The sequence below is a fragment of the Diabrotica virgifera genome, chromosome 2, assembly GCF_917563875.1.
Source record: "Diabrotica virgifera virgifera chromosome 2, PGI_DIABVI_V3a".
NCBI classification, from domain to species: domain Eukaryota; kingdom Metazoa; phylum Arthropoda; class Insecta; order Coleoptera; family Chrysomelidae; genus Diabrotica; species Diabrotica virgifera.
Genome location: NC_065444.1, coordinates 27,517,012 through 27,544,758, shown reverse-complemented (window position 1 = coordinate 27,544,758; position 27,747 = coordinate 27,517,012). Strand labels below are relative to the sequence as shown.

General features: G+C 32.3%; 3 protein-coding genes across 6 annotated transcripts in view; 2 read left to right on the top strand and 1 right to left on the bottom strand.

The window, feature by feature from the left end:
• The window catches only part of LOC114332931 (transcription-associated protein 1), a 206,440-nt gene that overhangs the window by 16,565 nt on the left and 162,128 nt on the right, over nucleotides 1-27,747 (top strand). The window lies entirely within an intron of this gene.
• The window catches only part of LOC114332938 (NACHT and WD repeat domain-containing protein 2), a 77,967-nt gene that overhangs the window by 16,949 nt on the left and 33,271 nt on the right, over nucleotides 1-27,747 (bottom strand). Inside the window, exons 18-19 of the mRNA XM_050643499.1 lie at nucleotides 17,042-17,243; nucleotides 10,787-10,907 (exon numbers count right to left, since the gene is read on the bottom strand). Of these exons, the coding sequence (XP_050499456.1) occupies nucleotides 10,787-10,907; nucleotides 17,042-17,243 (323 nt within the window). The remainder of the gene's footprint in view (nucleotides 1-10,786; nucleotides 10,908-17,041; nucleotides 17,244-27,747) is intronic.
• Nucleotides 7,817-27,483, top strand: LOC114332932 (serine/threonine-protein kinase 24-like). 2 transcript variants are annotated; one of them, XM_050643500.1, is made up of 2 exons: nucleotides 7,817-7,981; nucleotides 23,678-27,483. In XM_050643500.1, exon 2 carries the CDS (start codon nucleotides 23,687-23,689, stop codon nucleotides 24,884-24,886), a length of 1,200 nt encoding a protein of 399 aa, XP_050499457.1. In that variant the 5' UTR covers nucleotides 7,817-7,981; nucleotides 23,678-23,686; the 3' UTR covers nucleotides 24,887-27,483. The 2 variants fall into 2 exon arrangements, with proteins under 2 accessions (XP_050499457.1, XP_050499458.1); XM_050643501.1 differs by lacking the exon at nucleotides 7,817-7,981 and adding an exon at nucleotides 8,081-8,219.

Genomic DNA, 27,747 nt, shown 5'->3' with positions numbered 1-27,747 from the left:
ATGTACATTTTTAAATGTATGTTTAAAATGCGCACATTTGAATTTAAAAGTGGACATGACCCAGCATTTTTATACCTAATTTTGTAAAATAAGGACACAAAAATTTTTATTCCATAAGTAGTTTTCACACTGTATAATTTCAAAATTTCACCCTGTAATATTCATAATAGACCCTACATGATATAGTTCATTGAGATTTGGTTGTTATGTAGATTATAAAAATATACAGGAAATTCCATTAAACATGTTTAGGGAATATGCTAAGCTTGCGTGAATCATCCCGTATATTTAAATTGATTTTAAAAAGCGCACATTTATACAGGGTGTCCCGAAAAGATTGGTCATAAATTATACCACAAATTCTGGGGTCAAAAATAGGTTGATTGAACGTCACTTATCTATATACAATAGTGCACACAAAAAAAGTTACAGCCCTTTGAAGTTACAAAATTAAAATCGATTTTTTTTCATATATCGAAAACTCTTAGAGCTTTTTTGTTGAAAATAGACATGTGGAATTTTTATGGCAGCAACATCTTAAAAAAAAATTAAAGTGAAATTTGTGCACCCCATAAAAATGTTATGGGGGTTTTGTTCCCTTTAACCCCCCCAAACTTTTGTGTACGTTTCAATTAAATTATTATTGTGGCACCATTAGTTAAACACAATGTTTTTAAAACTTTTTTACCTCCTAGTACTTTTTTGATAAGCCAGTGTTTATTGAGATAATATTGAATATTTGTCGAATCCACCTCATATTTGTATATGGTTAAATATGATTATAGACACTTGTTAATAACCTGAAAATTTATTTATAACTTAAATTTTTAAGTATATTTTGAAAAAGAAGCCACATCTCGATAAAAGGTGACTTATCACAAAAAGACTAAGATGCAAAAAAGTTTTAAAAACACTGTGTTTAACTAATGGTACCACAATAATAGTTTAATTGGAACGTACACAAACATTTGGGGGGTTTAAAGGAACAAAACCCCCATAAAATTTTTATGTAAACATATTAAAAAATAAGCCGCATCTCGATAAAATCTGGCTTATCGAAAAAATACTAAGAGGCAAAAAAGTTTTAAAAACGTTGTGTTTAACTAATGGTACCACAATAATAAATTAATTGAAAGGTACACAAAAGTTTGGGGAGGTTTAAGGGAACAAAACCCCCATAAAATTTTATGGGGTGGACAAATTTTACTATAATTTTGTTTTAAGATGTTCCTGCCTTAAGAATGATACATGTCCATTTTCAATAAAAAATCTCTAATAGTTTTCGACATATTGAAAAAAATCGATTTTCATTTTGTAACTTCAAAGGGCTGTAACTTTTTTATGAGCACATTTGTACTAAGGTAAGTTAGGTTCAACCGAACTATTTTTGACCCCAGAATGTGTGGTATAATTTATGACCAATCTTTTCGGGACACCCTGTATATCGACGGTTGAAAGGTAAAAGGTTGTAACCCACAAATCAACTTTTTTCGGGAAGTAGAAAAAACGTTCCATTTAAGTAATTTTATGAGGAATTAACCTAATAATTTTTTTCATTAATTTGTAGATCAATAATTACTTAATAATAAATTACTTAAATGAAGCGTTATTTCTACTTCCTGGAAAAAGTTGATTTGTGGGTTACAACCTTTTATCTTTCAACCGTCGATATAAAAACCAACGGGTCTCAGCGTTTTTTATGATTTTTTAAAACAAGGACAGAAATATTTTTTTCCATAAGTGGTTTTCACCTAAAATGTATATAAAAACCGTTTAATTTGAAATTATCAATTGCTACTCAAGACATAAGTATCTATGAGATACTAATGATTAATTAGGTACATATTCAACTAAAACTATAAAATATTTTGTCTATCCTCTTTTTTTGTTTTATACATTTTACGTTAGCTAACTGTCAATGGTCCCTCCCTAGATAATTCTATTATCGGACTCTCAAGTAAACAACGCTCGACTAAATACCTGCATTCAGGTACAGGGTTTCTACAGACGCCTCAATGTCTCCGGAACACTTCTATTTATTCCAAACAAGATCTTGGAATTTTCTAGTACAGTCGAGAGAACAGGATCGGAGTATTTAAGGAGAGAATTTGTATTATACAAGCCAGTCTGAATAATAAACGGGTATAAAATTGCTGTTGAGGTCGGGAAATATAAATGTATTATATAAATTAACTATATTTTAGTGTAAGTAGTGTTTAGTAAAAATAAATTAAAAATAAGTGTAAATAAATTAAAATAAAAACTAAATAAATTAAGTGTTACAATCATTGCACACGGTTTATTTGGTATAGTTTTTTATATAATGTTCTGAAAAACCATTGACCATTAGTATTTCCCCGTTAAGATAATTAATATCATTCTAGTACATATTAGTAAAAACTAGAATAAATAATTTAGATAAGAAAATTTAGCAGTAATAATAATAGAAAATAACAAAAAATCTAGGTACTTAAAAATACTTTTGGGGTCCAGAAATGAAATACTGCGGTGAGAAGCAGTCTCTACAGGATGTTACTAAAAACTGCGAAAACTGTAGGGGGTGATTCTATATGAAAAAATAATGATAGTTTGCTATAGAAACGTATGTCCGCAAATGCTTCGTTTCCGACTAGGGGGTGTTAAATTGTTCTTACAAACTGATGATTTATTTATTGCTCTGAAACCAGTTGAGATATCAAATGAAATTTGTTGATAATGAGAGATAGTTATTGTTCATTTTTTAACATACAATTAAGAATTTTATATATTCATCATTGGCGTGCATACGGGTAATGGTCTTAATTTTTTTTAAAGAAAAAAATAGTACGCCACTCAGATATTGGAAATAAAAAATTATTTTTAAATTCCTTATTTAATTTGTGACCAAAAGTATCTCTTGCCTATTTTTCGTATGAAGCGTCGGACCTTGACGTCTTATCGGTGATAAATACTTTATTGACAATGCATTTGGCCAACTGTTATTAATTTTAAAGATATTTTTAAATACTAGGTTAGAATAATAATTGCAATGATCTTATAAACAAGGCGAAAACGGCGGGTTCCCCAGAACACAGAATAAGGTTCAAGAAGTCGCCCACGTGAAAAGTGGTCCAATTTTTTTAACAATTTTTTTTAATCAAATTGCAAAAATCAATATTTTTGGCCCGTACAAATTTTTGTTAGGTTTTTTGGACCATTCAGGACAATAAAGGTCTCTTGTAATTTTTCTCTAAAGTTGATCGTTTTCGAGTTATAAACAATTTAAAATTGAAAAAAACGAAAAATGGCGATTTTAAAGGCCTAATAAATTGGTTAAAAGTTATTATTATGAAAGTCAGAAAGTGACTAAATCAAAGTTTAAAGGCCCCCCTACATGATCCTGAAGAAATTTTTGTCATAATTTTATTACTAAGCTGTTATTTTTAAGTAATAATAATGAGCGCCAGCACGTATTAGGCGGCCGTCTATGGTGAGTGCGAGAGAGATGCCATTCCGGCAATCCAATGGGGCATCTTACTCGCACTTACAGCCGCGTCAATACGCTCTTACGGCTTATTGTTGATAATTAAAAATAACAGCTTAGTAATAAATTAATGACACAAATTTCTTCAGGATCATGTAGGGGGGGGGGGGCTTTAAACTTTGATTTAGTCACTTTCTGACTTCATAATAATAATTTTTAACCGAGTTATTAATTCCTAAAAATGGCCATTTTTGCGTTTTTCAAATTTCAAATTGCTTATAACTCGAAAACCATCAACTTTAGAGAAAAATGACAAGATAACTTTTTTTCCACAATGGTCTAAAAAACCTAAATGTGTGTGTACTTTGTACGCACGTAAGAAGTTATACTTCTATTATATGATTTCTTAAAAATAAATATACCTACTTTAAACAGTTTGTTTTAATTTTTTTTAAACACCAAACTAATTTTGTGCTTACCACTTTCAAAAAAATAAAAAAAAAAGTATAGGATTGCTCCGGATTCGAACTCAAGACCTCTTGATCTCTGGCCGAATGCTATACCAAATACGCTACGAGGACTGTGTCTGTATCGGTTCGGACGTACCTAATGACAATTCACGGTAACAAAAAAACAAGGTGAACTATAATAAATATACAATAAAATGTTTTAATAATACTCATCTTACTCCTGAGGAAGACAAATCCAAAGACACAAAAATTATAATAAATATATTTACTAAAAACACTAATATATTCTTTTCACACCTTTTCTTGCACTGATATATTTATACATAACTTGAAAGATAGCAACTAAACGCCATACTGTCTGTGTGCGCATGCGCGCAGTATTATGAAATTTTACTCTCAATCACGCCTAAAGAAGTATAATTCAAAAAAATTGTCCAGACCAAAAATAATAATTTTTGCAATTTGATTAAAAAAAAATTGTTAAAAAAAATTTGGACCACTTTTTTCGTGGGCGACTTCTTGAACCTTAGTCTGGGGTGTATTACAAATATGATTATGCAAAAAAATCTCATGGGAATATTTTTTCCAACGAACCCGCCGTTTTCGTCTTGTCTATTAGTATTCCAGGTTGCTCTGTACATGACCGTACCATATTAGTTGTTTTGTTTTTATGCCATCCCACCACTTTTGTTTTATATACATATCTACATTATATACTCCCACCATTTCTCGTATTCTCCCATTTGGTATCGGATCTTTTCTTGATTTGCCTGCTGCTCTTCTCCAGAAGTCCATTTTGTTACTAGTAACATTTTATCTGTTCTTCGTTTCAGTGGCCAAACTTCACTACCATATGTGATTACACTTTTAAGTATGGTATTGTATATGAGCTGTTTGGTCGCTTTAGATATTGTTTGGTCCTACAGAATGCCGTTCATCATGGATATGGCTTTTCTACCCTGTATGTTTCTGTCTTTTATAGCAGCATCGAGTGTTCCATCTTGAGTTATCTTCATGCCCAGGTACTTTTATTCATCGCAGTGTTTAATTTCTACCCCATCGTCTAATGTAATTGACTGCTAATGACGTCTAATAGTTTACTTCTACAGGTCATTAAACATAATAGTCTGGGCTGATTATCGGAGAATAGGCCATTTTTGGGAAAAGTTATTTACCAGCAATTTTATTGCTGGAATCGAATCTTATGATTGTATATATTAATAATATAGATATGCAAAGTCCGCAGATAGTGTGCTACTTTTTTTTTATAAACAAAATGGCGCCCGAAAATCGTGTTTTTTTCAATTTTTGCTCTATAACTCCAAAGATTTTAACTTTAGACCAAAAATACCCAAATAAAAATTCACCGCAATTAAATTCTACATAGAGACGTGTTTTTTCCGATTTACTTCGACGAAAACTTTCCCCGGAAAAAGCGGGTTTTTCCAACAAAATCTTTAATTTTCAACTAAACTTTTAGATAAGTAGTTGTTAATCAATAATTAAATAACTTGGTAACGTAAAAGCCCTTTCCGTTTGTATTACAATTCCAGAAGCCGATGGAAATTGAATGAACAGTTTAGCAGCAATTGAAATGTTAATTAAAAATTTACGGTCGCTATAATAACGACAATAATTATGATGCATAAGAAAAACTATGATTTTTTCATAAAAGGACACTATACCTATCTAATGTACTTTACAGAATTGAAATTAGACTATTTAAGCGGCCTCAGGAATATTTTAAAATTATAAACAATTTTTTGGCTTATAAACAAATAGAATATCTCGGGAAATATTAAACTAAATTAAATTGTGAAAACGGTATTCGAAAGACAGCGGCAGGATGCTTCTTTTAAAAGAAAAAACGTTTAATTATGACGAGTGGTTCCTGAGATACAACCGGTCAAAGTTGACCGAAATTTACGGCAAAGATATAAACAATAGGATTAAAAGAAAAAACGTTTAATTGTGATGAGTGGTTCCTGAGATACAACCGGTCAAAGATGACCGGTATTTACGGCATCATAGGATCATAATTTTCAAACCATCACCTTTTTATTTTTGTCCTCTTTCTCCACAAAAATTTTCATATCTTTAAAATCCTCATAACATATATTATTATAATAAAAACTATCGATAATACGTGTGAAAATTGCCAAAAATAGCAAAATTTCAATCAAAAATTAGGTTGGAGAAAATGTAACCCTCAAAGTTCAAAATCGGTATACGTTAAAAAAATGCATTTTCTCGGCTTCCCATGGAGCAATTTCCTTCATTCTTTTTTTGTTCCCAAGTAACTGGAGTAGAGCCATCGAACTAACGCATTATTAAATGTCAAGCTTGCTTTTGTTTTGTTATAATAAATTTATTTATTTATTATAACACAATATTTTAATTTGTTTAAATAAAAATTGTTTAAATAATTATACAGCTTTCAAATCAGAATATTTATGTTTTTAACTTTAAAAGGTACACTTGTAGTAAGTTTATCTAAAAAAAAACCCACAAATGGAAAAATATGTAATTTTCTGTTCTTATAAATAAATAAATCTATTATAACAAAACAAAAGCAAGTTTGGCATTTAATAATGCGTTAGTTCGATGGCTCTACTCGAGTTATTAGGGAACAAAAAAAGAATGAAGGAAATTGCTCCATGGGAAGTCGAGAAAATGCATTTTGTTAACGTATACCGATTTTGAACTTTGAGGGTTACATTTTCTCCAACCTAATTTTTGATTGGAATTTTGCTATTTTTGGCAATTTTCACACGTATTATCGATAGTTTTTATTATAATAATATATGTTATGAGGATTTTAAAGATATGAAAATTGGTGTGGAGAAAGAGGACAAAAATAAAAAGGTGATGGTTTGAAAATTATGATCCTATTGTTTATATCTTTGCCGTAAATTCCGGTCAACTTTGACCGGTTGTATCTCAGGAACCACTCGTCATAATTAAACGTTTTTTCTTTTAAAAGAAGCGTCCTGCCGCTGTTTCAAATACCGTTTTCACAATTTAATTTAGTTTAATATTTCCCGAGATATTCTATTTGTTTATAAACCAAAAAATTGTTTATAATTTTAAAATATTCCTGAGGCCGCTTAAATAGTCCAATTTCAATTCTGTAAAGTACATTAGATAGGTATAGTGTCTTTTTATGAAAAAATCATAGTTATTCTTATGCATCATAATTATTGTCGTTATTATAGCGACCGTAAATTTTTAATTAACATTTTAATTGTTGCTAACCTGTTCATTCAATTTCCATAGACTTCTGGAATTATAATATATACGGAAAGGGCTTTTACGTTACCAAGTTATTTAATTATTGATTAACAACTACTTATCTAAAAGTTCAGTTGAAAATTAAAGATTTTGTTGGAAAAACCCGCTTTTTCCGGGGAAAGTTTTCGTCGAAGTAAATCGGAAAAAACACGTCTCTATGCAGAATTTAATTGCGGTGAATTTTTATTTGAGTATTTTTGGTCTAAAGTTAAAATCTTTGGAGTTATAGAGCAAAAATTGAAAAAAACACGATTTTCGGGCGCCATTTTGTTTATAAAAAAAGTAGCACACTATCTGCGGACTTTGCATATCTATATTATTAATACATACAATAATAAGATTCGATTCCAGCAATAAAATTGCTGGTAAATAACTTTTCCTTGTATATTGCTAATTAGCCCAGAGTAAATAATAATAAATAATAAAATACTTCATCATTTTACTTTTTCATAGGCTTTTACTATTACTTATAATATAAATTTATCCAGTTTTTGTTGTTTTCAAAAATATATATTACAAATTGTTTCCATAGAATTCATTACTTATTAAAATTTTTCTTATCTCTATTTCTCGACTTGTATTATACCGCCACTACCTAAATACCAGTCGAACAATACCCACCAAGATAGATGTACATTATCATTTTTATCAATCTTTAAAAAATAAGTATTGGATATTTTACTGACAAAATGTTGCGATAAAACGGTGATAAGGGAATTATTCTATTAAACCTGGAGCTGCCACAGCCATTACTAAGGTAATTTGGATAAAAATATTTTGAAAGTATATGAATAATATACTTAGTTTTAGTGTATTTATAGTGTATTTTGCTTAAAGGTGACAGGAAGAGTGTTTTTTCAAAGTGACAGTTAAATTCCGTGTCAGTGAATATATTGTGTTATATATAGTCATGTGTAATACATGATGAGTGGTATTTTCTCCTTAAAATCCCTTATTGCTGGATAGAATTTGATGTATGCACTGTACAAAAATTAGTAAGTTTTCATTACGGCTATTCCCTTATCAACCTGTTACTGTCTTCGACTAGTGCTTCCTTTTCAAGCGATTCATCTCTGATCACTTTTGCATTATGGTAGGGGAGCAAAGTATGCTAAATGTGCAGTCACTCGAGCGCTTTGGGGACCTATTGGGATGTGAAGAGTAGGTCTTAAAATCGAAAAAAGTTAAGTAAAGTTTTCCATTTTAGCGGGCGCTTGCCATTTTTTAATTTAATTTTCCATTTCCAACAATCGTTTTTTCCGATTATAACGCCATCTATCCATAATTAAAAAAAATGTTTCGAATAAAAGTTACTTATTTTTACGTAAGAAATCCAAATCTGCAATAAAAAATGAGGGTTCCTATTTAAGATTTTAAAGTAGCCTCCCACCCCACCTCCGTAGGGGTCGTGTTTGATGCCATTCGATAGATTTTTCAAAAATATTGAATAAGTGTATTTTACAGTTTTTCGATCTGATCTTCATTTCGCGAAATATCGCGGGATTCGTATTTAAAATATTAAATATACCCCCACCCCTCTCCGTGGGAAGTCGTGTTTGGTATCATTCGATAGATTTTTAAAAAATATTAAGCACATATTTTTTAGTTTTTCGATCTGTCATTCATTTCGCGAAATATTCGCTTTTTTCTTGTGAAACTTTGGGACCCACCCATTTCCTTATGTCCGGCTCAAATCGTTAGATTTTTTAAATATACACTCTTTTGTATGTGCTTAACTTACCTTATCTTAATCTGACAATTTCGAGTTTTTTTAAGGATAGATTTTTTTTTTCGGGCCCCCCTTAACGAACTCCCCTGTGTTAAAAGCCAATATATGGTAGATGTACATCTGCAGGGTACCAGATTTCTCCCCATATGATAATCTGACGCGCTCGAGTAACTGCAAAAATCCCCGCTTGGGCTCCCCTACCATTAAGTGTACGGTTAACACAACCCTTATAATCTTCAGCTATCTGTACAGGAACCGAAACTTTTAGTAAAATGTGTCTTTTTTCAACTCAACCAACAAAATAAAGTAAATATTCATTCCAAATTTACAAATACCTATAAGTTAAACCTTGAAACTTGTTTAGTGATGAAGTAGACGAGACAGTAGAAAGAAGAAACCTGAGAGAGAAGATTGGCTGAATAGAAAGATCTGGAGAGAACGGTTGAGAGAATGAATACAGTGAAAATTTTGGAAATTTCATGAGCCAAAACCCTTAAACGCCTGTTAAAGTGGATATTTGTCTAAAGTACTTTAAATTTTAACTAGTTTTCAAATTCTAAGGATCCCCCTGGAACGTGGATAGCTCAACCTTGTTTTCCCTCTTCAATTTTCAGTGCATAATTGCTTCCCATTTTACGTTACCTCACGTTATCATCCAAGTTATTTATAGTCTTATAAAACCTGTATTTATTTTTAGCTTTGTAGTAAAAGTTTGTAGCTTTGTAGTTAAATTTTTTCTTTCATGCCACAACGATCTGGTGTTTCAGATGCTAAAACTTTTACTTTGTTGTCATTGATTAATTAAGGTTTCAGGTTTTTATCATCTGTGTTCGTCATATGCTTTATAAACACTGGTACTGAATCATCCGAAAATTTTTAAGATTTTGAATAGTGAATGTGTCGTGATTGTTTTCGACATCTTGAAGATTCTTCTTTTTGAAGTTTACCCCTTCATGACCCAGGCACCCATAATAAAGAGACTTTTTTTGCCAGGTCGTTGAGAAGATATTTGCAATTCCCCACCAGTTTTGATGTGGTGAGAGGGTTCTTTACTGTCAGAATAGCCGCCTGGCTTAGCTTTGAGGTCTCCATCCATGATTCTTCAATTTCAACCTGGAACACAGTTGTATAATAACCTAGATTATAAGATTTATTATAATTACATGTTTGCCCAAAGACTCCTTATCCAGTACAATTGGCAGTTTAAATACATTAATGAACCATATTAATGTCTGGTTGCACCAACAAATCTTAAGCTGCAGCTTAGCCCAGCTGAGCTTATAGATAGGGCTCACCGATCTTACCACGTCTTAACTGACAAGTTGCAATCCACGTGGAAATCCATTGTTGCAAGCTGAGAATTGATCTAAGACTCGATGGTGCAACCCATATGTTTCGCAAGCTGAGATTAAGACACATCTTAAGCTTAAGATCTGTTGGTGCAACCAAGCATAAATCCCCATTAATGTTTGGGAGTTTTTGTTCTCAAAATAAATTGTGTTATTATTCTCAGTGAAGATTAGTCCTGGTGTCATCATATCTGAGTTCATCATAAATATGGATTCCTCAAGTATAGTCTCATTATAGACCTGTAAAGATGCCGTTCCTGTACTATTCAAGGATCCTGTTAAATTTAGAAGCGCTTGTCTTTGTAGGGTGGTGAGAGAGGTCCAAGGTTGCAAGCCGCCTTTTTCCACCAAAGTATTGAACCACCATATCTTGAACCCAAATGAGTTGAAATTTGTGCAGAAATAGTAGTTGGATTCCTTAACAGATAGCTGATCAAGATGAAAATAAACACATACTTATAATTCCGAAAGAAAAGTTACTCACCTGTGGAACTCCAAATACTCAAAATCTCCTTCAGAGTGTAAAAATAGTGACATTCGATCATCATCTAAGTTATCTTTCCAAAAGATAATTCGATATTCCTCTTTATTATCAAACTCCATGTCTAAAATAATATCCGCCAATAAGAAATAAACACTTAAAAATGTCTAAGGAATGCGAATCTTATTCCTGTTTTTTGGAACAACTTAGAAAAAAAAACTATTGGAACAAAACACTTTTTTGTCAACACCAATGGATTCGTAAAGTTCTCTACAAATAAAGATATTCCATGAAAATTAATCTGTCAATACCATTGTTTTAAAAGTAGTATGCCTGATTTGTTAGATTAATTATTGTAAAGTATTTTCAAGGTACATACAAGCAAGGGTGGTCTTGCGCAAACTCTGTACTCTGTGGACAACTTAACACCTAACCACATTATTAATGTGTGTAACAATGAGAAATAGATTATATGAGTCTGGCATACACGCCACGCGTGGTGAAATTTATGGATTAAGATGATGGTGGATACAATCTCATGTGCATTGGACTCTCTAAGAACGAAATTCCTTATTATCCACAGATTGAAGCTTACCCCAGGCTGTGGGTGAAAAAACGTGATATAATTCAGGAATTTTTGAAACCTATCAGGTGTTGTAAAGGACGATGCCAGGAATAACTTCTTCTAAAAATGTAACCAAAAATATTGTGCGCTTTTTTTTAATTGCGATTTTCATTTGTTAAATTTGCAATTTTTATTGATTTTTAATTTTGTAGCTTAGGATATTGATTTTAGAGAAAATCTTTTTGATAGAAAGTTGTAGTAAATTAAAAAACCTACAATTTGAGCTATGTTAAGTTTAATTTCGTTAATTGGTTATTGCAAAACAGCCTGCGAAAGGTCCAAAATGGCCGTTTTTTACAATTGCATTATTTATTGTACAAATATTTTTTTTTTATTTTTTAAAACTTTAAAATGAAGATCTTTCAATTCCAAACATAAAAAAAATTTTAAAGCCCGATTAACGAATTTGTTGCTTAGATATTATAAATTGTTTATCCCAAGAGGTCAAACGTCGAAGGCTATAACTTTTTGAAAAAAAAATCGTAGAAAGTTGGTGAAACATCCAATCTCCTTCTAAAGAGTTATATTTTCATATTCTGATGTAAATAAATGCGTAAACCATTTTTAAACCTCTAATTTTTGGATTTGAAAATAAGGGGGCAAATTTCGTTATAAACATTTAGAGCTGAAGCGGCCCTGTACATCCTATGAGTTTTTAACTTACATATTATTGTTGCTGAAGATGAAACGAAGATTTATGAAAAAATAAAAAGTTTCTACGACCAACTGAAGCCGAGATAATTTTTGGGTTTGAAAATAAGGGGGCAAATTTCGTTATAAACATTTAGAGCTGAAGCGGCCCTGTACATCCTATGAGTTTTTAACTTACATATTATTGTTGCTGAAGATGAAACGAAGATTTATGAAAAAATAAAAAGTTTCTACGACCAACTGAAGCCGAGATAATTTTTGGGTTTGAAAATAAGGGGGCAAATTTCGTTATAAACATTTAGAGCTGAAGCGGCCCTGTATATCCTATGAGTTTCTAACTTACAGATTATTGTTGCTAAAGACGAAACGAAGATTTATAAAAAAATTAAAATTTTCTACAACCAACTGAAGCCGAGATAATTGTTTTTTTTTCTTAAATCATAGTGCCTTTATTTATAACAATTAAGAAATTATTTTACAGTCATTGACTAAAGAAAGACTTATATTATCTTAAAATAAAAATTTAATATAAAATATAATTACATTTAATTATTAAAAATTATTTTTTAAATCTGTGCTTTCGCAAGCGGCCGAATTTTGCAAATCGCCCGGCTCGCTTCAAATCCGCGCGCTCGGAAAATTTTTACGTAACTTGTATTAAATGTTGACAGAAAACAATTTAATAATATTACTATTATAATATACAGTATATTTACCACTGTATTTGTTTTTCTTGATAAACTTTTATATGTGAAATCCAAAAAGAATAGTCACTACAAGAAGAAAAAGTTTTATATTGTATGTATATTATAGTAAGAAGTAACATTATTATTATTATATTTATATAACAATGAAAAAATTAAAAATATAGTTATATATTTCAGAAATGAGATTTCACATATAAAAGTTTATCAAGAAAAACAAATACAGTGGTAAATAGACTGTATATTATAATGGTAATATTATTAAATTTTTTTCTGTCAAAATTTAATACAAGTTACGTAAAAACTTTCCGACTAATGTGATTAATGTGATTCCTAATTTTGATATATACACAAAATTTATTTCCATGAACTTCAAAACACCGCTCTCTATATACAATATTCTAAGTTCCTTAACGGAAGAATCAGTCAATGTAATTCTGCGTTTTCTTGCAATTAACCAAATAAGCTTATAAACTGCAATGCGTTTTCTAGCAATTAACAAAATAAGCTTACAAATTGCAAGGCTCAACTGTTTATATGTATCCGTGTTATATTATGTTGCTATTTGTCATTTAATTTATGTTTTAATTTTTAATCATACTTAACCTGACCCAATTAATCTCATTTAATTATAATCATCACACCTCATCAAAAGCTTCCTTACAAGAACATAGTCAGCGATTTTGGTATGGCTTAGAGCCAGACTACGTCAAGATCGCTTATAAATCGTGCTGGTAATCGCCTTGCAGCGAAACCAAAAACAAAAAAGAAGAAGAAGAAACTTTCCGACTGCGCGGATTTGAAGCGAGCCGGGCGATTTGCAAAATTCGGCCGCTTGCAAAAGCACCGATTTTAAAAATAATTTTTAATGATTAAATGTAATTATATTTTATAATAATTTTTATTTTAAGATATATAAGTCTTTCTTTAGTCAATGACTGTAAAATAACTTCTTAACTGTTATAAATAAAGGCACTACGACTTAAAAAAAAACAATTATTTCGGCTTCAGTTGGTTGTAGAAATTTTTTATTTTTTTATAAATCTTCGTTTTGTCTTCAGCAACAATAATCTGTAAGTTAGAAACTCATAGGATGTACAGGGCCGCTTCAGCTCTAAATGTTTATAACGAAATTTGCCCCCTTATTTTCAAACCCAAAAATTATCTCGGCTTCAGTTGGTCGTAGAAATTTTTTATTTTTTATAAATCTTTATTTCATCTTCAGCAACAATAATCTGTAAGTTAGAAACTCATAGGATGTACAGGGCCGCTTCAGCTCTAAATGTTTATAACGAAATTTGCCCCCTTATTTTCAAACCCTAAAATTAGAGGTTTAAAAATGTTTTACGCATTTATTTACATCAGAATATGAAAATATAACTCTTTAAAAGGAGATTAGATGTTTCACTAACTCTCTACGATTTTTTTTTCAAAAAGTTATAGCCTTCGACATTTGACCTTTTGGGATAAACAATTTATAATATCTAAGCAACAAATTCGTTAATCTGGCTTTTCAATTTTTTTATGTTTGGAATTGAAAGATCTTCATTTTAAAGCTTCAAAAAATAAAAAAAAATTATTTGTACAATAAATAATGCAATTGTAAAAAACGGCCATTTTGGACCTTTCGCAGGCTGTTTTGCAATAACCAATTAACCAAATTAAACTTACCGTACATCAAATTGTAGGTTTTTTAATTTACTACAACTTTCTATTAAAAAGTTTTTCTCTAAAATCAATATCCTAAGCTGGAAAATTAAAAATCATTAAAAATTGCAAATTTAACAAATGAAAATCGCAATTAAAAAAAAAGCGCACAATATTTTTAGTTACATTTTAGTAGACGTTATTCCTGGCATCGTCCTTTACAACACCTGATAGGTTTCAAAAATTCCTGAATTATATCCTGAAATCGACCTATTTTTCACCCACAGCCTGGGGTAGCTAGGCTACAGTTGTTATAGAACGTGTCACCAAGTTCAAATGGAACTGGGCAGGAAACGTCGCCAGGCTGAAGGATGAAAGCTAATGGAATGGAGATCAAGAGAAGATAAACGCAGTAGAAGAAAGCCGAATATACGATGGATAGATAATATCAGGCGGATTAGTAAAAACTGGCAACAATCAGCACAAAACCGTGAAGTGTGGAAACAATTTAGGGAGGCCTATGTCCAGAAGTGGACGTAAATTGGTTGGAGGATGATGCTGAAGCTAGGTTTTGCTTTTAACCGGATTTAAAAATAGTTCAGATCTCTAGAAGGGACCTGGTCGGTAAGAGAGACTTAGGCATGTAGGCATGTTCACTCATATGGTGGTCTACAAGTTATGATGTGGACTGGAATTCATTTTCACCTTCCATCTGTTTCTTTCAACCGTCCCTGTTGTTGCGGAAGGCACTTTAAATCAGTATCAAGATTGACCACACCTTGGAATCTTCTTTTTCTTTATGTGGTCGGCAACCATCATGGCAATTCTCACTTTCGATACTGCTGCTCTAAAGAAATCAGCAGACGTGCAGTTAAACCAAGCTGTCAAATTGTTTACCAGAAGATGCGTCTTCTTTCACTTGGATCACTTCTTATCTGCGTAATGTTTATACTAGTCACTAGTGATGTAACGAATATTCGTATTCACCATCGCATTCGCGAATATTCGCATGTTTTTGCATATTCGCATTCGCGAAATTTGTGCGAATGTTTTGCGAATATGAAAACCAGAAAAAAAAATAATTTTAAGATAATATTAGGTTAATAAAATCAAAATCTATTCACTTCTCATCTTTTTTTATTAAGAAAAGGTAACTTAACCTCAAACATGCAGCTACTCTCAAATGGAAATATGCAGGACACAACAGCAGACAAAGAGACGGAAGATGGAATGAAGCGATAACTCACTCACTGGAGACTTTGGGACTACAAAAGAGGAAGGGACAGACTATAGATGAGATGATCGGATGACCTAAAAAGATACGCAGGGACCAGATGGACAGGATTAGTACTGAACCTAGGAGAGTGGAAAAATAAGGGGGAGGCTTACGTTCAACTTTGGACAAATGAAGGGCAAGAGATAGATAGAACTTAACCTTGAATAATCACATTATCAGCATTCACTTTATTTTATTATTTGGTATTATGTAATAAAGCTTAAGATTCAGATTGATTTACACTAAATATCCATTATATTTTCATTATAAATTTAGGAAACATTACAAAAATTGAAACAAATTAAAAAAACTGAATATTCGCATTCGCATCCGCATTCGCGAATGTCGGTAGCAGATATTCGCATTCGTATTCGCGAATGTTCAAAAAATGACATTCGTTACATCACTACTAGTCACGGTCTTCAATACCTTACACAAGACTGATATTTATTATGGTAGGGGAGCCCAAGCAGGGACTTTTGCAGTTACTCGAGCGCGTAAGATTATCATATGGGGAGAAATCTGGTACCCTGTAGATGTACCTCTACCATATATTGGCTCTTAACACAGGGGAGTTCGTTAAGGGTGGCCCGAAAAAAATCTGTCCTTAAAAATACTCGAAATTTTCAGATTAAGATTAGGTAAGTTAAGTGCATGCAAAGGAGTGTATATGTCAAAAATCTGACGATTTGAGCCGGGCGTAAGGAAATGGGTGGGTCAAAAAGTTTCACAAAAAAAGCGAATATTTCGCGAAATAAACGTCAGATCAAAAAACTAAAAAATACGTGTTCAATATTTTTCAAAAATCTATCGAAAGATACCAAACAAGACCCCCCACGGAGAGGGGTGGGGGTAAATTTAAAATTTTAAATACAAATCCCGCGATATTTCGCAAAATAAACATCAGATCGAAAAACTGCAAAATACAATTATTCAATATTTTTGAAAAATCTATCGAATGGTACCAAACACGACCCCCCCCCCCACGGAGGTGGGGTGGGGTATTTAAAAACTTAAATGTGAGCCCCAAATTTTTATTGCAGATTTGGATTCTTTACTTAAAAATAATCAACTTTTATTCGAAACATTTTTGCGAATTATGGATAGATGGCGCTAAATCGGAAAAAACGATTGTTGGAAATGGAAAATTAAATTAAAAAATGGAAAGTACCCACTAAAATGGAAAATTTTACTTATTTTTTTTTGGGGTTTAGGACCTAATAATCACAACCCAATAGGTCCCCATAGCGCTCGAGTGACTGCACATTTAGCATACTTTGCTCCCCTACCATTATCAAAAAATAGGAAAAAGTTAATGTCCCTTAGACATTTGTTATGTGTTCTTTATTACTTACGTAATATACTCCAGTCTGACATATCCAGCGGGGAACGGTACTCGTCCTGCCTTGTTCCCCTCATGTCAAATTTGATCCAAGTATCTCTGCCGTATATGTAAAGGTTATGGTTTAGGAGGTATATTCCTGTCACTGCGCTTTCATCCAGGAGTGGATTGTCGATAGTTACGAATTCACTTGATAGCATATTGAGCAGAATTGTCTGAAATAATAATTAAGCAATATACTTTCGAATGTAAATAAGACATGTACGAACAAGTAGGTATGTAATTTGTTTCTAGATACATATTAGTAGAATTTTTAGTTCAACTGAAAAGAAAATATTTTATTTTCTACCAATATTTTTTAGTTTTTGAACTGGAGTTGCAATGTTCGATTATTTAAAACTATAAAATACATTTCAATTAATAATTAATATACATGGTGATTCATTAAGAATGTCCACTCTGTGAGTTGTACCATGTATAACAAGCACCCTCTATAAGCAATACTAAATTAGAGTAAATTAGCAATCGTCATGCCAAAAAACGTAAAATTGACAATTTTTAAATAGACGTTGTGAAAATATACAATGTCTACTGCAATTGATTGTCCAGGGGAAAATAGACAGTAAGCGAGGGCCAGGCAGGAGAAGACAATCGTGGCTCCAAAATCTGCGGAAGTGGTTCGGGCTTACATCAGTCGAACTATTCAGAAGTACCGTAAGCAAGATCAGAATTGCCATGTTAATAGCCAACGTTCGCAACGGACAGGGCACTTGAAGAAGAAGAAGAAGAAGAAAATATACAAAATTATTGCGAACATTAAAACCCACATTTAAACTTTAAACACTCGGCATCTCGAACAGCAATATTTGTAAAGGCATGTTGGGCAGAATCATCAAATTTTGAGGTCTAGAGTCTAGAACTTACAACTCAGAGATTAGACATTCTTATTGAATCACTCTGTATATATTGCTAATATATTTTATATTCATTGTATAGTGCATCTCTTATTTCTAAATATTGTAAGAACTGTTTACTTTGTTTATCTGATGTGTTAAATACGTTTTGCGGTTCGATAAGAACACAATTTTATGGTTTTAAATACACTGTTCCTGAACATCAATACACTTGTTCCAACGAGATTCCAATGTATGAATTCTATCCCTGAAGTGAGAATCTGAAAGTGTTGCAAAATACGCTGTTATGACCTCATCATTTGATGAAAAACGTTTTCCCCGCCTGAATTCGCAGGTATTGAAACAGATAAAAGTCGCTACGGACCAAATCTGGTGAATACGGTGGATGATCCAACAATTTAAACACTAATTCATGGATTTTAGCCATTCACTCCTGTGATGGATCAAACACGTTATAAATAACGTGCACGTTATCCTGCATTTACGTTAAATTCTACAAATTGATGTGGTGTATGACAAATAACGTTTCTCAAAAACGTTATCTGGTAACATAACAGGTTCATTTTAACGGGATCACCTCTTGTTATAAAATAACGTGTAGTATAAAGAATAAATAAATGTACAAAATGGACAATTTAGTCCAGAATTTTGTCAGATTGTAAACGTCGGGTTATTAAAATAATTAGATGATGCTATTAGAAGGCTTGTTAAAGTTATTTTTTAGAAATAGTGTATTATTTTTTGAGGTTATGTTATTTGTAAACAAAAACATTTTATTCATATAAATGAAGAAAATATACAGACTATAGAGACCAGTTTAACCATATTGGGTGAATCCATTTGAATGTTCATTTTGTAGTTTATTTTAATCCTTGTTCCTTTCAATCCTTGCGTACTTCGCTGCACGCTGTATGTTTATGTCTGTCTTCCTCTATTCAATTTCTGTATACTGTTATTCTTGTCGTGCAAGACGATACTTTAACGTTTTGAAAATAACATGCTGGATAACGTACACGTTAAAAAGATGATACATCACATCTAATTTTTGGCAACACTTTATACAGGCTGTTATAATCAAACGTTATGTTAACATAACGTGTACACGTTATTTATAACGGGTTTGTTACATCACAGGGGTGATTGTCAAAGTGCTCATATGACACGGTGCGTTGTTCTGATGGACAATGATTTTTTTTTTCTTTTGCAAACCGGGTTTTTTTTCACCAATTTTTTACTTCAATTAGTATAAAAGGTTACAATAATATTAGAAATTTATTGTTTCACCAGTTTGCAAGTAATCCACAAACAAAGTTCCTGTTGCATCCCAAAAACGGATGTCAACACCTTCTTGGCCAATTTCTGGACACGAGCTCGTTTGGAGCCGACGGACCATGTTCACACCACTGTTTGGCCTCTCGTATTGATTCAGGATCATGGTGATATACCCAAGTCTCATGCACAGTGAAGAATCAACGCACAAAATCTACTTATCTTTTCGAAAACGCGCTAAATGTTGCTGAGAAAGTCGCATTCGAATGTGTTTTTGTTCCATTGTTAGGGAATGCGGCACCCATTGTGGACACAGCTTTATGCAACCCAAAACTTCAGTCAAAATATTGCTTACACTGATACTCAGTCAATTCAGTCACTCGACGATTTTATGATACATCTTTTTATGTTTTCTGGTGTTGTTGCTGTTTGTGGACGTCCTTGACATGGATCGGCTTCAAGGCTTGTACTACCACGTTTAAATTCAGCAACCCATCTTTCTACTTATTGAAGGCGAGGAGTCCTTATACACTCTCAATATTCGTTCATAAAGTACCCCGCACAAACCTTATGGAAATTAGGTCCCAGTGGATTTCGTTCATACTTTGGGAAAATACTCTTTGAAGCATCCTGATAAAAAGTTCTCATGGGTACAACTCAATCGTATGAAGAATTTTCAAGATATAGAGGCACAAACTCGGAAAATTATAAGATTTACTGGGTATTCCAATTTCCTGAGTTACTGGTTATTTGGCAACATGTAGAAGTTTGGATCAAGGAAAAGTACTAGTAGTCTAGGATTTTTTCCTGGCTATCCAATGGCGACCTTTACTTTGATCTTGACCTTCAACGGACGTCATCTTCTAGAGTTTAGAGGGTTTTCGGCATTAAATTGATATAAACAGATTACTCATGCGTTTTTGGGATCGCTAAACACGAATATGCCATCAGAATTGACCTCCGGAGGACGTGGTGGCCAGGGCCACTGCAAGGGACGTCATCTTCTAGAGTTTCGATGGCTTTCGGCATTTAATTGATGCAAATGAATTACTGGAGGGTTTTTTGAGGTGGCTAAACACGAATACGTGATCAGCACAGACACAGGAGCACCTGGTGCCTAAGACAGGTTATCTTCTGAAGTTTCGAAGGAATCAAAAGGAGGAATCAAATGAATTACTCTTAGGTTTTTAACTCCAGAAGATAACCTGTCTTAGGCACCAGGCGCCCCTGTGTCTATGCTGATCACGTATTCGTGTTCAGCAACCCCAAAAACCTATAACTAATCCGTTTGCATTAACCTTCCGATGACCAACCTTTTTTTGTTACACGGATGACCAAGGGGGGAAAAATGACCCCAGGTCAAAAATGTCAAAAATGACAATTAACAAAAAATAAAGTTTTTTTTTTTAATTTTTAATTTTTTTTTTGGCATGGACTTTATGTCATTCAGCCAGTCACAACATGAGTATTAGTGTCATGTGTAGTGTGTATGTTGAGTAAGTGTCTTGTTACTTTGCAAAGTCGACGTCATTAGCGTAAAACTACTTGTAATTACACATAATAGACGCTATTTTACTAAACATCAACTTCAGAATATATTTTTTATTCGTAAAATATAGGGATTTTTTTTTATTTCAAAATATGAGGATACCTAGAATGATATTAAAGTCAAATAAAAAAATAACGAGTTAAAAATTAAAAATACTTTTGAATTTATTAAAGAAAAACATACGCTGGGGTCACAATTTCCCCCGCTTGGTCATCCGAAGGTTAATGTAGTACCAAAGACCCTCGAAACTCCAGAATTGCCTTTCATTGACCTTGGAAACCAGGTGCTCCGGGAGTCGGTTCTGGTGGCATATTCGTGTTTAGCCACCTCAAAAAATCCTCCAGTAATTCATTTGCATCAATTAAATGTCGAAAGCCATCGAAACTCTAGAAGATGACGTTCCTTGCAGTGGCCCTGGCCACCACGTCCTCCCGAGGTCAATTCTGATGGCATATTCGTGTTTAGCGATCCCAAAAACCCATGAGTAATCTGTTTATATTAATTTAATGCCAAAAAACCCTCGAGACTCTAGAAGATGACGTTCGTTGAAGGTCGAGATCAAAGTAAAGGTCGCCATTGGATAGCCAGGAAAAAAATCCTAGACTACTAGTACTTTTCCTTGATCCAAACTTCTAATACATGTTGCCAGATAACTAGTAACTCAGGAAATTGGAATACCCAGTAAATCTTATAATTTTCCGAGTTTGTGCCTCTATATCTTGAAAATCCTTCATACGATTGAGTTGTGCCCATGAGAACTTTTTATCAGGATGCTTCAAAGAGTATTTTCCCAAAGGATGAACGAAATCCACTGGGACCTAATTTCTATAAGGTTTGTGCGGGGTACTTTCCTTTGCTTTTAAACCATCTGAAAATAAAAATTCAATCACTGCACCATGCTTAATTTTTTCCATTGTAAAAAATACTGTGACACGTCGATCCTAAATGTCTTGTAAACAAAGAATGAATGGACATGTTGAAATGAAATGACATACGTTTATTAATATGAAGAGTGTACTAATATAACCAAACAAATTTAGGCTAATAGCAGCACCCTCTCTTATCAAACCGCAAAACTAGATTGTTATTAAGCTTATTCTATTAATAAAAATAGTGTTGTTTAAACAGTTCTGGCATTTTTGGTTTTAATTTTAAACAAAGGGCCTAGCCGGGTAAGATGATGAAAAGTGCCCCCAACTCGATTCGAATTCCATATAGGTCACCGTTTAACATATATAGTGAAACTAACTTTCTGAAATTTTTAGCCCCCTAGGTGGTCATGTGACCCACCTAGAGCCTAATTAGGGTTTTTGTTTTTATTTTTTATCTCAGCCGTATCGAGAACTAGCGAAAAACTTTAAATAAAAAAGTTATAAGCTTTAAAAAGTTCTGTCCGAAATTTTTTTTTTAATTTTTGGCGTAAAATTTAAATTTTAGAACGATTTTAAAATTTTAAATGAGTATAAAAAAATAACTAAGACATTCGTTTTCACGAAAAAAATATATAACATGTATTTTTCATAATGTTTCACCCTGAATTTTTTCAAATTTTTAAAATTGGTGAAACGCACCTTTTTAAATAAAAAACCGCATTTTTTCGGTTTTTTTTCGTTTTTTGATACAATTTTATACATATTTTTCAGAAAAGGTAACACCGTTACTGGAGTAGGTAAAAAACTGAATAATAATTGGGGTTTGCTTAATAAAAATTTTTTGTAACGCCATCCATTTTCAAGATACAAGCAAGATACAAGAAAACCAAATTTTACACATTTTTTACGATTTTGCCGAAACTACTGGCAACATTGTAATAAAACTTGAGTAGTAGTTATTGTGCATGTTTTGACATACAATTAAGGATTTGATATTCATCATTGGCGCGCTTAGGGGTAATGGTCTGAACTTTCCAAAGAAAAAGAGATAGTACGCCACTGACATATTTCAAACTAACAATCATTTTTGAATTCCTCGTTCAATTTGCGATAAAAAAACTATCTCCTCATTTTTTCATACGAGGCGCCGTTTTGCTGCAAAAAATAAAATATATAAAATATCTTAACGCTTCCAAAGTATTCGAATTAGTTTTTATAATGGATGTACGAGTTTATGTAGATGTAGAAACTACTAATAGTAGTACTTTATTTCATTACTTTACTTTAAAAAGTTCAGACCATTACCCCTATGCGCGCCAATGATAAATATAAAATTCTTAATTGTATGTCAAAAAATGCACAACACTTACCTCTTAAAACTCGCCAAATTTTATTACAATGTTGCCAGTAGTTTCGGCAAAATCGTAAAAAATGTGTAAAATTTTGTTTTCTTCAATGGATGGCATTACAAAAAATTTTTATTAAGCAAACCCCAATTATTTTTTAGTTTTTTACCTATTCTAGTGACGGTGTTACCTTTTTTGAAAGATATGTATAAAATTGTATCAAAAAACGAAAAAAAAACCGAAAAAATGCGATTTTTTATTTTTAAAGGTGCGTTTCACCAATTTTAAAAATTTGAAAAAATTCAGGGTGAAATATTATGCAAAAATACACGTTGTATATTTTTTTCGTGGAAACGAATGTCTTAGTTATTTTTTTATACTGACTTAAAATCGTTCTAAAATTTAAATTTCCCGCCAAAAATTAAAAAAAAATTCGGACAGAACTTTTTAAAGCTTACAACTTTTTTATTTAAAGTTTTTCGCTAGTTCTCGATGCGGCTGAGATAAAAAATAAAAACATAAAAACCCTAATTAGGCTCTAGGTGGGTCACATGACCACCTAGGGGGCTAAAAATTTCAGAAAGTTAGTTTCACTATATATGCTAAACGTTGACCTATATGGAATTCGAATCGACTTGGGGGCACTTTTCATCATCTTACCCGGCTAGGCCCTTTCAAAAACTTCCGTTGTCCTTTTAGGCTACAAAAATGTCAACACCTAAACTTTACTACTTAGAAGAGATACTCACGAAACACGAACTTGTTGGCCAAGGCTCATTTGGTGAAGTTTTTAAAGGTATTGACAAGAGATCAAATCAAGTAGTAGCCATAAAAATAATCGACTTGGAAAAAGCTCAAGACGAAATAGATGACATCCAACAAGAAATCAATATTCTTTCTCAATGTGACAGTCCTTTCATAACTAAGTATTTTGGTTCATTATTAAAAGAAAGCAAGTTATGGATCATTATGGAATATTTAGGAGGGGGTTCCGCTAAAGATCTCATGAAAGCAGGACCTTTAGAAGAAGCACATATAGCTGTTATTCTTCGAGAGGTTCTTAAAGGTTTGGAATATTTACACAGTGAGCAGAAATTACATAGAGACATCAAAGCTGCCAATATTATGCTTAGCGAAACTGGAGAGGTAAAATTAGCAGATTTAGGTGTCGCGGGACAATTAACTAACACCATGAATAAAAGGAATACTTTAACAGGAACTCCATATTGGATGGCTCCTGAGGTTATCAAACAAAATTTTTACGATTATAAAGCTGATATTTGGAGTTTGGGAATTACTGCAATAGAATTGGCTGACGGTGAACCTCCTTATTCTAAAATGCACACTATGCAAGCTCTGGCTAAAATAGCAGATAGCAGCCCTCCCAAATTAGAAGGCGATTTCAGTAAACCGTTTAAAGATTTCGTGGAGACTTGTTTGAACAAGAAACCAGAATATAGACCACCGGCTAAAGACTTGTTAAAGCTTCTCTTCATTAGAAAGGCTAAGCGAAATTACGTACTAATAGATCTAATAGAGAGATACCTGAAGTGGAAACGTGAAAATGCCGAAACGTTGGATACTCGTTTTAATGACGACTGGTTTAGTACCACATCGACAGTACCTGATTGGAACTTAACCGTTACAGAAGATTCAAACGAAATGTTTAACACGCTCGTTAAGAAAAACATCATAATTGATCCCCTTCCTGCAAAAAGTCACTTATCTGATGTAATGAAGAATTTAATTAATGATAAAATTGTCAGTATGGCATTCACGGACGCAGAAGACTGTTATCCTGGTATTAGCGAGCTCTTTGTAACCAACGTGATCACAAAGCTGTTGCCCTCTATTTCGGAACACAGACTTGAGGAGGTTTTGAACAAGATAAAAAGCAGCGGTGAATAGCTTAAAATGTTAGTTCAATATAAAAATTTTAGTATTTATTAATAGTCAAGACTGTACGTATATTGATAACTTTCATTCAACAGTGGAATTCGCACATTGTCTCTCTTTCTTCAGAACTTCCTTTCCTTCCTGTCTTTCTCCAGAACTTTGTTTCCTGTTCAATCTAATCGTACATTTATTAGATGTCTAATAATAGTCCAGAAAGCCACTGCGCATCCGCTAGGAAAAATATTCTGATTCGGATTTTTTGCACAATCTTACTCAAAAATGACTCCTTTTAACAAATTTGCATGTTGCCAGGACCAAAAGGTGTTCAAAAATTTTTTAAACGTTTTTTTTTTGTTTTTTTCCTAAAATTATTTTTTTTGCATGGAAAAAAGTTTTTTAGGTTTTTTGGATCATTCCAAACAGAAAAGGTCTTTAGTGACTTTTCTCCAAAAATGATAGTTTTTGACATACATATAAGCGATTAAAAATTGAAAAATTGCGAAATCGGTCATTTTTAACCCTCAAAAACTATGAGAAAAACTGAAAATTTGAATGTTGACAAGGTAGGTAGATATTCTTTAAACATCGATTGATGAAATCCCGAAGAGTTTTTTGCAATACCAAATTCAAAACTGCTTTGTTTTTTAATTGCTAATCAAGCGTGCGCGACACTATTTTCCACCGACAGTATGGTGCAAATGAAAGGAATAAATTCGTTATTTCGTAAACCGGCGACTTAAGGAAAAATCCCGAAACAGGTCAATTTTTATTTTTAAGTTATGATATTGTGGCATATATGGTATACTAGTGACGTCATCCGTCTGGGCGTGATGACGTAATCGATGATTTTTTTAAATGAGAATAGGAGTCGTGTGGTAGCTCATTTGAAAGGTTCTTCAATTCTCTATTCAGTAATGTAAACATTTACATAATTATTTATACAGGGTGTCCTTCTACTGCTTTTTTTGTCAAATATTTTAATTTAATAAAAAATTTTTGGACACCTTGTATAAATAATTATGTAAATGTTTATATTACTGAATAGAGAATTGAAGAACCTTTCAAATGAGCTAGCAAACGACCCCTATTCTCATTTAAAAAAATAATCGATTACGTCATCACGTCCAGATGATGACGTCACTAGTATACCATATATGCCACAATATCATAACTTAAAAATAAAAATCGACCTGTTTCGGGATTTTTCCTTAAAGTCGCCGGTTTACGAAATAACGAATTTATTCCTTTCATTTGCACCATACTGTCGGTGGAAAATAGTGTCGCGCACGCTTGATTAGCAATTAAAAAACAAAGGAGTTTTAAATATTGCAAAAAACTCTTCGGGATTTCATCAATCGATGTTTAAAGAATATCTACCTACCTTGGCAACATTCAAATTTTCAGTTTTTCAGTTTTTGAGGGTTAAAAATGGACGATTTCGCAATTTTTCAATTTTTAATCGCTTATATGCCAAAAACTATCATTTTTAGAGAAAAGTCACTAAATACCTTTTCTGTTTGGAATGATCCAAAAAATCTAAAAAAAAACTTTTTTCCATGCAAAAAAATAATTTTAGGAAAAAAACAAAAAAAAACGTTTAAAAAATTTTTGACAACCTTTTGGTCCTGGCAACATGCAAATTTGTTAAAAGGAGTCCTTTTTGAGTAAGATTGTGCAAACAATCCGAATCAGTATATTTTTCCTAGCGGATGCGCAGTGGCTTTCTGGACTATAATGATACTTACATACACCGAAAGTACACAGAGACGATTTAGTGCCATTAAAAAAAATGTCAAGAGACTTTACTTAGACATTTATAGACTTAAACCAAGGGTAACCGCCCTGAAAATAGGCAAAATGTCCTCACTCCCAGAATTCAATTTTTTTAAATTTTTTTACGTTCTATTTGATTAAATAAACGTAATTTTTTCGGTTTATCTTTTTTTTTTCGATGAGTTGCATTCAATTTAAAAATTTCAAAAAATTCACACGCATATTTGAGGCTTTTACAAAACTTGTCTATTTTTGATAGACCAGTTAAGTATAGGTACATAACCTAAAAATGCATTTTTTTTAAATAGCGTATAACTTTTTTTTGGAGATGGTTGCAGGTTCATTGTTTTCATATGTTTAGATAACCAATACCTATATTATTGATTTTTTATTTTCCCATAATGTGTGCCACTGTCAAAAACCCGAAAAACTCGTTTTTAGTGGTTTTGGGAGATTTTCCCCATTTTATAGACTTCAAAATAGATCAAATCAACGTTTTTTTTTAAGGTTATGTAATTTGAAGTAAATGAATCCCCAAAAAATTGGGCAAAACACCTTTAAACCCACAAAAAAATCATAATTTTTCAAAACTCGCAAGAACCCGTAACACCTCGAAAAAACATGGTTTCTTGGGGGTTTAAAGGTATTTCGCCCAATTCTTGAACGTACTAAAAGTGATTTACTTGAAATTATTTATAACCTATAAAAAAAACCTTGATTTAATCAATTTTGCAATTTATTTAATGGAGAAAACACCCCAACACTACTAAAAAACCAGATTTTCTGATTTTTAAAGGTCGCCACTTTTAAAACCCGAACGCCACCTTATAGAAAAATCTGGAAAAAATGAGAAATATATTTTTGGATAAAATACATAAAATAATAAAATTAGAGCTGCAGCCATCTCCAAAAAAAAAGTTTTGGAGATGGAGATCCATTTTTCGAAAATAAAAATCATATTTAGGTTATGTACATTAAGTACATTCCACTTAAGGATTTATAAAAAAATAGAGAAGTAAAAGACTCCATTATACGGGTAAATGTTTGGAATTTTTAAATTGATTACAACCCCCCCAAAAAACCCACAAAAAAAAAATAAA